The 15,717-nt window shown below is 35.4% G+C and overlaps 1 protein-coding gene across 1 annotated transcript in view; it reads left to right on the forward strand.

Moving 5' to 3' along the window:
* rims4 (regulating synaptic membrane exocytosis 4) overlaps positions 1 to 7,445 on the forward strand; it is a 61,187-nt gene extending 53,742 nt beyond the window's left edge. The window contains exons 7-8 of the mRNA XM_085407108.1: positions 1,972 to 2,111; positions 6,090 to 7,445. Of these exons, the coding sequence (XP_085263234.1) occupies positions 1,972 to 2,111; positions 6,090 to 6,308 (359 nt within the window). The 3' untranslated portion in view covers positions 6,309 to 7,445. The remainder of the gene's footprint in view (positions 1 to 1,971; positions 2,112 to 6,089) is intronic.
* The last annotated feature ends 8,272 nt before the right edge of the window (positions 7,446 to 15,717 follow it).

The following is a 15,717-nucleotide window of genomic DNA, read 5'->3' on the forward strand; positions in this document are numbered from 1 at the left end:
TTTAATCCATAGATACAGTCCAGTATTAAATGCCTCCTCTGGTCAGAATGATCATATTGTTGACTTTGATTGTAGCGCCTCGCCGCTGCACAATACTAAAGCAGGCATCAATCCCAACTGGATAAGAGCTAAACACCTTCACCGAAATGGAACAAAAAGTATCTGGGAAAAAAACTATGAAGGAGAGATAAAAGAGAATAGGAAAATAAACAGAGGAAAGCAAACAAATCAGCATAGACCACTATATTGTAACTGAAAGAAAAACATGGTCATGACAAGGGAGGTATAGAGATAAAAGGAACTCCGTGTACAGTGTAAAGACAAGTGAGGTTTTGCCTGCAGATTTTAGTGAGCCAGTGTCTGAATTATTTCTATCCTGTTATCAGCACACTAGACAGAAAGCTGTGACCTGTGTGTAAGCTCCAGTACTGTAAACTTACATTAGAATGCTGTTAGCGAAACCATATGTTATTATTAGCCAATATTTCTTCTTTAAACCTGTACAAACAGTAGTAGATGCTTTTATTCTGACAGCTGGTCAAGTGATCATGAATGATCATAAATCATAGTTTTCAGTTTTTATCATTTTTCTTTTCAAAATATACAGATGATTGGAACTTTCTCCTTACTTTCTGGTCACTGTGAACAGCAAAATTTTGAACAATAAGCTTGTTCCCTAGCCTGTATTTTGCAAGGTTAGATGGGAGCATCACCACAGGTATCTTAGAACATTCGAGGGTTACACATTCATGTGTTGTGCTTTCATCTTAGGCTTGTTGATGTGATTATACAACATTACAGCTTCATTCACAATTCAGTACTGACACGATTAACTGTTTGGTTCATCTCAGTTCAGCCTCCAAATTCCATTTGTACATTATAAGGAGTATTCAATTCAATTCAATTCAATCTTTATTGGCAGACTTCATGTCCATAGAAACAAGACAGAGACACACACACACAAGCCCTCCCCCTCCCCAAAACACAAGGTATAAACTTTAAAAAAAAATATATATATATATATATATTTATATATATAAATATATATATATATATATATATATATATATATATATATATATATATATATATATATATATATATATATATATTTATATATATATATATATTTATATATATAAATAAATATATAACATATAAAACATTTGTAAAAATATAAAACCGTAATATACCTAAAACACAATTACTTAAAAGAAATCAATAAATACACAAACACTTCAACCAGTGCTTTCTGAGACTGGATGAGTAACGGGAACCACTCACTGTCGGATCTGCGAGTGCTAAAATTATACTGTTACTCGAACCATCCAGTCATTCTCTAAAATTGAACATTAACTTTCTTAAAAGTGCTTTAAAAGTCCAAACACCCACAGCTGCAAACATCTGGCTGGCACTACCCCTTCTAGGTATCCTGCAAAGGATTCTCATCGCATCATTATATGCAACATGCAGCTTCTGCATGCTACATTGTTTGTAGGATGACCACAAGGGGGGCAGTATATAGCAGTGTACAATATGCTTTAACAAAGCCACTTTAACTGGAAGTGAACAAAAGCTGAATTTGCGTGCAATAGTATTTGCCTGCACATAGAGCTTACACCGTTGTCTCTATATGTCATCATCATCATTCATTTGCTCAGTAATAAAGTGACCAAGGTAGTTCACCTTTTTTTGGGCCACTTTAAACAAAGGGAAATTTAGCTGTTTATCCTGCTTAGTTCTACATATCAAAACAGCACTTTTAACAGCATTGTACTTTATGTCATATTGCACACCATTATTTGTTAGTCATTATTTTATAGCATCTGTTCAAAACACACTGTATGTGACAAATGCCCAGACAGTGTGTTGGAAGATCTTTTAGTCTCAACAAGATGAGCATATTTTTTTATCATATACTGAAAAACTAGAAATTAATCAGTCAAATCTATGTGTTTGCTGTCATTCTAGCAGCCTACATTAAAGTTTATCTTCTGGAGAATGGAATCTGTGTGGCCAAGAAGAAGACGAAATCAGTGAGAAAATCTCTGGATCCTCTCTACAACCAGGTCCTGGTCTTCTCTGAGAGTCCACAGGGGAAAGTGGTCCAGGTAAGATACACCTAACTTGACGTGCCATGCAGTTCGTTACACAGAACATTCAATTTGGGCATCAGCAGAAAATACAGAGAATGCTGATTCTATTGCAGGCTAATCATATCATGGAACCATTCAATATTTTATGAAAGTGCTAAATAAGAAGTACAGTGGGCCAAAGTTGGAGGTGCTTCGAAAGTTAGCATCCATAGACATTTTGTGTCATCTTTGTGAGGAAAATATATCTATTAAAGAAACATGAATTCTGTATGAGAGCATCAGCTTGCAGTGTCCTTACACCTAAAACACCCTCATGGCTTCCAATGACTGTCAACTGTGGAACAATCATTGGTACAGATCACTTTGATTTGTCAACAAGTTAACAACAAAGCTTAATGCGCAGCAAAAGGATTCCTGACGAATACAAAAAATAAGCTGTGAATTTACGTGTCTAATCTACAATATTGTGAAAAACCTGTAACTGTGAATAGATCCAAAATTTGGATTTTTTTTTTAAAGAAAATGCGTTTTGTTTTGTTTTTTACATAAAATTGTGACTTTATTTTTCACACTATTTTTACAAGGGTTTTGTTATGTGTGATTCTAAGTTTCAGGTGCCCTAAGTTTAATTGATAGATATTTTTGTTTTTTGTTTTGTTTTGGTTGCGTGGCTCCCTAAAAGCTATTTGGCACAGAGCACTTTCATTTGTCTAAAATGTAACACATAATTTCAAGTTTTGTCATCAAAAATGTTGAAAGAAGAGCAATTGGTTTTTTTTGTAAAGGTCTATTTGTAAACAGAATTGAATATTAAACAGGAATTAAATATGTCATTGGTGTTTCAGAGTTCACATTTTCATCATTCTGTAATATAATATCCATTAATATCCAGTACACTCTTCTTACATGATAGGATTGTTAATTAAATGGAAATTAACAGTATAATTTACATGTAATAACACTTTCTGAAATTTAAAAAAAAGGTAAGACACAAATCCTTTTGGGATTTCATCAGAAAATGCATCTAGCATAAAAAAAATGTCAATACCTTTTTAAAAAGTCAAATCTATTATAAGTATTTGTGGGAGCACAGATTTACTAAATATTCAAGAGTTATACATGTATGTAAAATTACATGTAAAGACCAGGCCATTGCTGTTATGATAAATCCACTTAATAGTTTTTATAAAAGTGTTTTCAATTCTATTTATGCATAGTATATCTTTTTCCTAACATTTAATAGGGATTAAATGTACACGATTTTGAAAAAAATTCCAACTAATAACAATAATATTCTGTCATTTTTGGCCTGGGTATTTATATTATAGCAGTGTTTGGCTATATTATTAGGTAACTGTTTTAACAAGTAAATACCGCTATTTAACATAAAACAGACAAAAAATACACAAGAGCTCATGTAACTTAAAGCTAAAAACTACATTTTAATTACAGAAAGTTGATGTGAGTTAATGCAATGATACATTTCTGTTATTTTAGAGCATTTTTTCTGGCGTCTCAACTGCCAGAATATTACCCTTTTATGTATTTTTTTCCCATCAGTAATCAGCAGGTAAAAATAGTATAGTGTTCAGTGGAGAGACTTGCAGCTCTTGCTCTGGCTGCTCTGCTGCTCCCGTCACTGTGTAATTAGCCACTAAACGCCTCCCTCTTAATTAGCTGCTGTCATGTCGCTGTCCTTCGAGTTTCATCAAACTCATTCACACTGGATAATGAAAATCGCTGAAATCAGCAGCACTTTTCAATTTGTCACTTACTGATCTAGCAAAGCAAAAAGCTGCTTAAGTCTACACTGAAAAGTCACTGAGAAACTTACTACTTGTGCCCAAAACCAACTCTCAGCTTTTTCAGCTATTTTTCCAGCCTTTCCAAAACATATCAAGTGCGAAATCTAACTAACAGCTGTTTGTCAACTTTTATTTTGACATCATAAAAAAACATTCTCCCATGTCCCCATTCTGAACATTTTATAAATGAGGCATGGCTATAAGGGGTAAATTAAGATTTTATATGGCGCATGACGACAAAGTGTGTAATGATTCACCAAATTCATGGTTAGGGGGTGGGCATAAAAGTTGTTAAATAGAGTACCACCCTGCATGATCACTTTATAATGATTTGTTAATTAACTAAAATGAGACTTCATTTGTCACACTGCCAAAAATAACTTGAAGTGAACACCAAGGGCCTGCGTGGGTGACAGAATGAAATTGTGCTTTATTTATTTACAGTGATACTAATATAAAACACTGCACAGTGAGGTAGATGAGTCCAACATGGTGAAAAAAATTGAAAGCAATGAGCTCAAGAAAAGATATAGTCAGGAGGAGAAAACAACCAGGGAGACTCAGAAACATGAGGGTATTACAAGGAAGAAGGCTGAGGGGGAATAGACTCAAGACAGTAATGTAAAAGGGAAACAATGAGGTGATGCACAGCACAGAAAGCCACGATGAACTAATGTTCACAACAAGGCACAAAGTAAAATAACACAGAATACAACCGGAAGCAGAGGATGCAACACAACAAGCATTTTGGAATCTGAAATGAAGTCGTTAAAGGCAGATGATGTTTTACTCGGTGTCAATAAACAACAAAACAACAAAAATGAGTGGCAGCTGTTACTGAATTCCTAAATTTATACTACAGTTATTTTCTTCTTTCTTTGATTATTATTAAAAACAGATCCAGGGTTTACTTTGTGTATGTTTCCAGTATGTGTCTTTTATCTGACTCTTTTCAATCATTTATTATTAAGCTGTCTCTTCAAACTAGGGGGAGGTTCTGCTGTCAAACTGTCAGCGGATTAGAAAATGACATGCTGGCTATTTGGAATAATCTCACTAGGTTATATGTGACTTTTATATGCTAGACCACAGACATGTAAATATTTATTGTAACATACCCTTACTTAACAAGGTGAGGTAATTCTGTCCAGTGCCATTGCTTATAGATCAACGTCAACCTGGCATCAGTGTTCAAATTCAGCCTGTCTTAACCTAATCTCTTCTGACACGACCCTCAAACAGTTATTAAACTTAGTGGTTATTCCAAAATAATGGGTATTAATCTTTCTGTTTACGCTGCCTAAGAAAGCTTCCCACTGGAGGGATTTGCTCCCATTCGGGCCCAGAAACATTAGTGAGATCTAGCACTGATTCTGCCTTGTTCTCCGAGCATTTCTCTTATTCCTAGAGAGTGCAAACTTTGGATCTTGGACACTGCAGATGTCATCCTCCATAGCTAACAAACAACTGGTTTCTGCTGTTTTAACTCTCACTTCTCCCATTACCAATGTCTCTTTCCTAATTTGTAGAGGTTAAGGTTAAGATCTTTTTTGAAGAAAAATCAGAAAAAGAAATAGATTATCCTTCTTTGAAAAGCAGAAGACTAGGTTGAAATAGATTTGACCATTGAGTCTCTGTGGAAATCACTTGCAGACACACACTAACATATATCAAGGAAATCAGTGTGCTGGGATGTACAGACACACAAGACCAAAACATGAGTGGACACATTTGCTGAAGGATATTGATTATTTTGTCCACTCCTTGACAAGCTGCTGGGTGGTCTGAGATGAGTCCTGATGTTATCAGGATGTCAGGAGGCAGAGGACAACAAAAGTACAAACACACACAGGATTCCAAACACTACCATCATCCCTCTCTCTCGTGCACAGCACCTCTTTATTTAGTTTTATTGACACCTAACTCTTCTCTCTGCTGCTGTACCAGAGAGAATAACTATCAAGACTGATGGGTTTAGTACAGATGAGCAAGGCAACTTATTAACCTTATTCCTTTATTTTGTTTTCAGTCTTGAAGTAGGCTCTGTAAACATGCATTCTATCCCTTCCTGAGTCTATATGTAATTACAAATGCAGGAAATAAACATTCTGGTTTTTATTATAGGAATATATTTTAGTATATTTTAGAGTCTTACCTTCTAACTCTATATTACGACTCTCTTCCACAGGTTATTGTTTGGGGCAACTATGGACGGATGGACCGCAAATGCTTCATGGGTGTAGCTCGAATCCTACTGGAGGAGCTGGACCTCAGCACAATGGTTATCGGCTGGTACAAGCTTTTCCCTACCTCCTCCATGGTGGATCCAACAATGGCACCGCTCATCCGCCATTCATCCCAGATGTCATTGGAGAGCACCATTGGGCCCTGTTGTGAGCGATCATAAGACTCACGCAGAAATGTATAGTTTTGATGTTGCGGCTAAGTTTCCATTGCTTCAACCAAGTACAGAGTTTTTGTAAACCCTGCATTGCTGCACCTGGGTCAGCCAGGCAGTGCTGTCCCTGGAGCAGGTAGATGTAAAGTATCTCACTCAAGGCTACTTCGACAGGCCCAGCTACACTGGGGAATGAATCACTTCCCTAATTTGGAAATCAATTTACAAACCAGTTGGTCATGCTGGTTCTCATTGGAAATGTGTTATAATTCTTTGATATTGTATCAGACTATTTCCCGAGACTCATGGGAAGTACATTTCTTTTGTTGTTGCAACCGACCGCCCCTCAGACTTGAAGGAATTTTTTTTTCTCTTCAGAGCTCTATAAAGAAAAAACAAAAACCTTCTTAATGAGGATACTTCAAAGAAGGGTTTGGTTGCCGACATTGATTACATCCTATTGGGACCACGATAGACTCCAGGCTCAGCTCGCTTCAGCTACAGCCCTTCTTTACAGCCTACATTCAATTCCCCATCCCAGGACTGCTTGTTGTCTTTCTGTGTCTTCATTAAGGGGCTGGGCAGCTTCTGAGTGTTATTGTCTACCCACGAGTCCTAGGAGAAAGTGAGACTGTCCTCAAATTGTTTGACAAACCACCATCTCATTTTGAGGGAGCATTGATGGCGAATGAATGTGTGCATAGCAACTTGAGAGGCTTTCAAAGAATATATAAAGTTAAGTGTTGTAACTGACCAAGACATTACCTGGTTTTTAGCACTTGACCTGTATTACATTTCTTGTGTCACACGTTTGGCCCATCATTGTTCACTTTATTTGGTAAAATGTAGAGAATCTGAGAGGTAGAAATATGAATGAAACCCCCATCATCTACTGGAAGGATGAAGATTTGGAACTGATTTTGTGGGTCAGGGCTAGTCCTGGCTTTCTCTCCTGTTAACTACATTTACCTGGAATACAAGGTATAAAGTGGTCAAAGAGTGAATTTATATGGCTTAGAAGAAGAACTACCACATTATGAGTTTAAAAAAAAAACGTGTCTCATTATAACCCCAAAGCATGTACTTTTTAAATTGCAATGAATCTTGGTATTAGCTGATTTTGCAGATTGTTTTGTCACCATTTTTGGAAGGTGCTTTTCAATCACATCAGTTACTGTTGTGTTTGGAATCAAGCACATAAAAACATGTATCCTTTGGGTTTAAAAAAAATAGCTGGGTGTTTCTTGAATCAACAGCACACCGATTATGTTCAATTAGAGATTTCCAGAGTATGGCACCAGATGTAATCAAAGTCCACCAACCTGAATCACTTCAGGCGGTGTGATATGTGAAAACATTTGACTCCTTCCTCTTGAATATCATTATGAAAATGCTAGTTTGATAGTTTCACAACCACACTAAATTGGATTTTATGCATGCATTATATCGTATTAGATTAGATTAGAATTAGAATTCAAACCAAATAACCATAAATGCATGATCTTAGCATGATTAAATTATGTTAACCTTTATGAGGACACCGTCTACATCCGCCTGGCAAGAAACAACCAGGGTTTAATGGGCTCATGTTGAAGGTGTTTTACTCTTATTTAGTTTAATATAGTTTTCACATTCCACATTCACATGGAATACAGGAGGTAGTTTTGTATCTGAGCTGTAGCACTGACAAACAACAAGCAAATGCAATAGCAATCTGACGTCACTGACTTAACACATTGCTGTACATCCCAGTTTAAGTGTAGTTTCTTTTTAGCTAATACTGTAGAAATAGATTCCTCCCCGCTATTTTTAAAGCGTTGGCTAACAGTTCTCTAATAACAGTTTATACTGTGCCAATTTTTACCAGCAAGTGTCTTCTTCTTCCTTTTCTTCAATTACCTTGCGGCATGTGCCATTATGAGGGAGGCACAAAAACAACCACTTATAACATCTGACAGCAACATTCAGGCTGTGCAGAGAATCACCCCCTTTATTCTAAATTACAGTCCTAATCCACAGAACGTCAAGGCACCTGGTGATTAGCCATGCTACCACTCAGTACAGAGGAAAAAAGGAAAGAGAGGAAGGAAGCATGAAATGTACTTTGCATCATCCAAACAAAGGATCTGAGTGGACTGGCGTCAGGTTTTGTGGACTTCAGAAAAGGACACAAAAATAGGTGGAATTAAAGGAAACACAATGTGCACACTGTAGAGAAATTCATAGTTTATTGAAACGCAAAAGCATATGTATTTCATTTGGGCACTTTATGATTCTTAATGTCTTTTTATGTGTAAATATTGTTAGTGTCTTCTGGAGTGAGCCAAAGTTAACTTATCATGGCTGAGGTGGTTAATGTCAAAGCTCTGAAAGAGGGAAGTGATATTCTTGTTAGTTACTGTAAGATTGTAGCATTAGCTGGTAGCATTCGCATGACTAATTTAAACTTCTAATTAACAAACAACTTGATAAGACTAAGCATGAACTACATGCTACACAGCAGGAAGACTAGTGAAATACAGTACATTGGGTTAAGACCCAATGATAGTGGGGGTCAAAATATGTAGCAAATGTATTTAGATAATGATAAAGGTGACTAATTGTTTTTTTTCTAAATTAATAAAACATTCTAATATGAAGATTTTAAGCCAGTTTATTTCATTAATTAATTGATTGTTTTTGGGTTTTTTTTACTTTGAATGAAAATTTCAGAACCAAATTTTTATTAAATCTGCTTTTAATTTAATCAAATCACCCAATTTGGAGCAATTTTACTCTAAAAAGGGGCCTCTAAAATTGCCTCTCTTTTGCCAGTAGCAGTGTTGCAGGGATATTAATGCTGCATTTAGTTCCAAACTGTTTAACAAAATTCTGTAAAGCAATAATCAGAAAGCATCCACTCACTGTATTTGTCTGTTACTTGACAGAAAAATGACATGAGTAAGTAGTGATTTTCGCTGTGGTAAGATTCATCATTGAAAACAAAACAATTGAATTCATCATGAGGCATAAAGGGACTTTTTTTTTTTAAAATGTGCAATTCCAAACTTTTACTTTGAAAAAAAATGTCTTAACGTGTCCATTTGTTGCATGTGCAGACAAATGACATTGAATGCAGAAACTGAAAATCACTTCCATAAAAATGTCATTTTATTTTTTTCAATGTTTTTTCAACAAAACTGTCATGTAGTGTCTTATATCTGTAAAAAAGTGTTAGAACTCTGTATGTACCATACATACATATATACAAATATATAAAATTAATATATAATTAGATATAAAATAATGAACTCCCCTTACTTTCACTCAAGGAATGTGTTTGTATTAGTGCTTTTTGTGCCAAAACAGAGATTAGATTAGATATTTGATGGGTAATGGGTTGTTTTCCCAGTTTTGATTCAATGAAAGCCAGTTTCACAAAACTGGGATTCAGTCGTTCACCAAGCCATAAGCAGGATACATGCATCCAAATGATTTAGATTTATCTAATGGCAGCCAGGAGTGATGTAAAAAAACATCACTGAAGTTTCCCACCTCTCTATCTCTAACCTGCAGCCGCTCCCTGTGCAACATAAAGGAACAGATGTTTATAAAGCATTTATCAAAGAGACAATTGTTAACTGTACCATATTAAACTTTAAACAAGTTTCCCAAAATTTCCCCTCTCCAGTGGAGAAACATGACAGCAGTAGTGTGCGATGCATGCAGGAAATAATGGGGTTTTTATGACGTCTACAGATGCAGTCATTTGTGTGAATTTGGGGTATGATTTATTATTCGAATAATATTAATATTAATAATAATATTGTTAATAATAATAATAATAATTCTGTAAGTGTCTGAGAGACAGTTTATATGCCAGCCTTCTTACCAGGATTAAGAGTAACTGTTAATAATCATTGTGTAAATTTTCTCATGCAATGATTCGCCTTCATCACTTTGAGTTAGTCAGTGACACTGTGTAATTTTGAAGGCAAATGATTGACCTGATGAAGTCTGTTAATGTTATTGTTGACATGTTCAGGACCAAAAATGTATGTTTTTGCATTCCTCCATGTTTTGATTGTGTCTGCCACTTGGATGTTAATTGTGTACTTCTATCAAATGTAATGTAAGTAGAGGCCTTAAACACACAATACACATTTTTGCCAGGGCTAAGGAATGAGAATTGGCACACTAAGTGATCAACGCAGGGCAAGAAAAGAGAGAAAAAGACATTTCAATCCATTATTTAAAACAACTTTAGTGTCATCTATGGAAATAGAAATCTGTGCATATGTTCTTAATGAATTTCTGATATACTGAACAAATGAACAAATTGAGCAAAAAAACTACTAATAATAAAACAATAAAAACATATTTTACAGGATAGATTCAACCATTTTGACCCATTTCTTATCAAAACATATTTTCTAAACTGTGCTGTTGTTTATCTGTTGATGTTTGGATGCACCTCGTTTTACTTTTATGTTTCAAATGAGGTGTTTAAACAAAACAAAAAGCCCCCACTAATCCTATCTTGCCGAGGTCCTTTTACACTGTTAAGGTTGTAATTCTGCAAAACCAGACCTTACTTTTTATATATTAGTGGTACTTGATTGTATACATGGTGCCATTTGGGACCAATGCCCAAGAAATGAAGAAAACTGTAGGGGAACGATTTTGTTACATGTATTAAGCTTCTTGTGTGTTTTTGCTCATATTTTTTAGGGTGTAATTTTTACATACCTGCTCCTTTGGCTGCTGCTGGCTTTTACACATTATAAACTGCCATTCACCTGGTTATAGCAAACAGTAGTATATTAAGATGAGTCATGTGCTCCTTCGGTCTTTATTTATATTAACTTTAAAAATAAATCAATGAAGAGCAGATATGTCGAGACAGTTGAAAATCAAATTCTTAAAAAAAATCACATTCTTTAAAATAAAATAGTCAAATATGAATATTATGCTTCCTGGCAGGCCAGACTTTCTGCTGCTAAGCAGCTGATAAGATTAGTGATGATATAATGTACAAGCACAGCTTGTGGCACTGAATATTAAGTACATTCAATAATACAATTCATTTGGGGATATTTTGGACTGTCAGAAAAATGCATACTTTCTAAAGACTCAGCACAGAATGCTAGTCTGGTGTGGTTAAGTGTGCTGTGTCAGCGATAAATGACCACTATGCCAAAAGTCTTTTAGGCCCAACACCAAGTTGTAGTGATAAAACGTATATGCCTAGGGTTTATGACCTCAGGGGAATCCTCCAAAATTTTGAGGTAAACAAAACATCCTTAATAATGACAAATATCTCTTACTTAAATTGTAAATTAAAATAGGCCAAAAGATAGTTAATGTTTTGCCCCATTTTGACAGAGATTATGTAGTTTGTGTTTAAATGTCAGCAAATAGCTTCAATATGTGTAAACTGGAGAAGTACTTTTTCATGTAGTAGTCAATAAAACACCGAGCTAACCTTGGTGTACAATGGGTTAAGTCTGTGTCTGTTTTTGCAGATCAACCTAAAAGTGACACTGGAAAGATTTACCTTTGAAGAAGAAAAGAAAAAAATTTCTGTTATCTGCTAAAATCAGCCATATCTTTCCCCTCTGAAGTACATGAGATTTTACTCATTAGAAAGAAAGCAAGCACTCCTTGAATCGTTTTCTTTAGAGTGACAGTGTGTATGTTTCTCGACATATCAAATTATGTTCTCTCACAGGGAAGAGGTGGATGAGTGGGTGGATGAAAGGGAAGATGCTGCTCCTCTGTGGCTATTATGAAACAGTGGCTGGTGGATCCCAAAAGCAGCACATCTCCTCCAGTCCGCTGTGCTGCAGAGACAGCGATCCACAAGCTTTATTTCTTTCCTTCTTAGAGCCCCCAACTGCCTCACAGCCCAAAACTAACCCTCATAAATGTTTTCCCTCACACACCATCTGGTAGATTATCGCGTTCAAAGCATTTCATATTACCATGACTTAATACATTACACAGTTCAGTGAACCAAGTGAGAATCAAAGTGCCATGAGAAATCATAACTTTGTTTTTTTCTTTTCTTTTGGTTTTGTTTTGCTTTTTTTTTTGTTCTATTTTGTTGTTACTGTTTTTATTTTATGACTGTTTGGTGTAGATTTAGCTCTCATCTTTCTAGATTATATCTCAGTCATTCAGTTCTACACAAGTCTTAACTCACTGTTTTGCAAACATGGTTGTTTTATTTCCTCAGTGATACAAAGCCATCATATTAAAAAATTCACAGCCTTAAATTCTATTCTTTAAATCATGTGGTGATGTCTTCTAAAGGCATATGAGAATTGTCTAAACCATACATATTCCCAAGACCCCTAACATAATAAGGGAAGGCGATGTTTTGGTTTTAAGATGCGTAGTATAAAATAGTTTTACAGGCCTTCTTATGTTTTCAAGGACATGTAATATGGGCAACGTCTGGAAGCAATGTTACTGGAAAAGTTTTCCTTAGTGATGAGCATTTATCCAGGGAAAAATTGTTTTTGTCAGCTACACTTTCATTAGATAAATAAACCTATCCATTTTCTTTCTTCATTGTCTTTATTGTTGCACTTGCAATTTTTGCTACTAGAACATTAACAGCAGTAACAGTAAGGTATTTTGCCAGGTATCTGTTTAAACGCCATATTTTAAGAATTGCCAATCTGTTTAAATATTTGAAATACTGATTTGTAAGTATATTGCATTTTTTTTATTTACTTTATTCCAGTAGAATAGCATTAACAATCGTTAGCATTAAAGTACAAAAAAGCTGCAAAAGTCCATATGCATTGCTTTCCATTTGTTGCTCATGTTTTACTGACTTGAAGTCCTGAATGTTATCAGAAGAGTGACAAAATGTTGTAACTTTAGTTTTAGTCACTGCGCTGTCATTTAAAACACATATATTTGCAGATTCTTTGGGAAACCGTTATATTGTTGAGTAAATGCACAATTTGGTGTATTGTTATTCTATTCCAGCTGTCAATAAAATAGTTTAACTCCATCATTAAATGCTTTATCTGTTTTTTTTATCTATTTGTTTAATTTAAGGTGGTCATATAAAAAGCAGCAGAAAGACGTTCTATGCTTACAAAACATTGCTTATTGATTATTTGTACAATGTCGATATTATATTGCTTTATTTTTAAACAGCCTTTTTAAGATCTGGCCAAGCGCTACAGAAGAAAACAAGCCTATGGTTAACTCTGGGACATTTACTGCAATGTTTATTAATGCACATCATCCCTGTTAGAAAGAAAAAAACAAATACATCAAAATCCTGGAAAAGGAATGTCACATCCACTCAAAGGGAGACAATCAGACACATACTTGTCATACCAGCTAAGAAGTACTTTTGAATTATACTTGAATTTTTATTTTTCAGAAGGGGGCACAGTTAGCCCATAAGCAACATAACACTGACAAGCTACATAAGGGTGAGAGTCTGGTTTGGATGGACAGAGGACTACAGCTTTACAACAAAAGACACTTCGAGGTCACAGACTAAGCACTTAATTGTAACCTATATGTCATTTGATAAGTAATCTGCATCATTCAACATCAGTAATCATTATTTCACCTGTTGTTGGTTTATGTCACTCTATTTGACATTCTGTGCCTTTATGGAGCCCTTTTAGCCATTCATCGTGACTTTATTGATAACTATTTTATAAAACATAAATCCACAGTGACCTTGAACTTGGTGGTGTTGGTTCTTGTCAATGTATATGATTTTATTATTAGTTATTAGTTATCTTTCTCTGTGCTGAGTGACATTAATGCTTAGGTTTTTAGTAACTGCAAGTTCTTGGTTCCTTTCTGCCTCTCTGCCTGTGTGATTTTGCTCCTGTCCCTCTTCGAAAACACTTTATTTTGAAGGTTAGGGCCTCATGTAGGTTTCCATGCTTTTACTTCCCTTAAAGCCTGAACCATAAAATAATTGCCAGAAAATTCAGATTTCTTTAAAAAATTAAGTGTTTAGTCACCCATCTGATGAAAAAAAAATGAATTTGCATATTTGACTTTAAATTTGTATCATATGTGCTACATCAGGAATGCAATGTATTTATTTATTTATTTATTTTATGTATTTTTTGGGGGTGGTGGTGACTATGTAGATCTCTACCTGTAAATGCAATGTGTGTGTGGGTGTGTGTGTGCAGTTAGGAATTATTGGTGCTCTGTTATCATCACTGTAGACTGATCATCAACTAAAGCTCCTGGGAAGATTTTCTGTGAAGACTTGAGAAGGGAAAACAGAAATACAGAGAAAGACACAAGAGAAGAAAAAAATAAGTAAAATGTAGACGAAGAGAATGAGATGAGAATGAGTTGGAGATAAAACAGAAGGGAGGAAGGATTCATTTTGCTAGATAGAGTCGCTAAGGATGACCAAGTCTGAAGCTTTAGTCTGTCTGTCTCTCCATATATATATATTCTCTTTTTCTCTAGTTCTCATCTTTTACTTACATCTACTATATTTTCTAACTTGTTTCCTTTTTTACTCTTTCATTGTGTCTTTTAATCTCGTATTTCCTCTATCACTATTTTCCCTGTCGTTCCCTGTCCCTGGCAGATGTCCAGACTCCCTGGTGAACAAACTGATCAGCTTATATTAATGTCTCTCTTTCCTTTTTTCTCTCTCTTGCAGTCTCTTTCTCTCTGTAATGCACACACAAAGCAGTTGCGTGACAGGAAGGCAGGTCATTCTAGGCAGGCACCCTCGCACACACACGCAAAGGCATGACTTGCATGCACATGCGCAGAGTGACAGAAAGAAAAAGACACAGACACACGTTTGTGCATGCAAGTGTACAGTAAGTGTGACTTGCATTGCAAAGACAGGAAATTAAACTCACACACTAAAATGGGATGAACCAGCAGGGGGCCTCTGATGGTGCAAATGTAAATTGAGACATAAATCATTCTGTCCATGCGGGAAATTACAGATCCAAACAAAAACAACATGTTTCATATGAGTAAAACATTGATTCTGTACAGGAAGGAACTGGCCGTTGAACAAGACGCTCCTTCGACTTACTCTGGCACCTCCTCTCACATCACTGTTGTGTAATGTAACAGATTCAGGGACTGCTTCTTGATCAAAATTACAAAAAAATTAATTTCGACTTGTCTCCTTGTGTTACTTTTTGCTTCCATTAACTTTTTGGTTTTTGTAAGTAATTTTGGTTTAAATGCCCCCAATTCTCTTTTTTACTACCTCATTTCTGCTTTTCTGTCTTCCATGGGATATCCTTTCCTGCCTCATATTGACAAAGTTATGTTAGGAAAAGACTGTGAACTATAAATAAAGTAAGCAAATAGAGATTGCTTTGCAAATGGTAATCTAAGGCTCTCTCTTTCAGAGCAAATAATATAGACTATATTTTTATAGTAAATATCTGTGTTGTTGTTT

Source organism: Rhamphochromis longiceps, linkage group LG5, assembly GCF_057381845.1.
Source record: "Rhamphochromis longiceps isolate RC_006_pf linkage group LG5, R_longiceps_female_GT1.1, whole genome shotgun sequence".
Lineage (NCBI taxonomy): Eukaryota > Metazoa > Chordata > Actinopteri > Cichliformes > Cichlidae > Rhamphochromis > Rhamphochromis longiceps.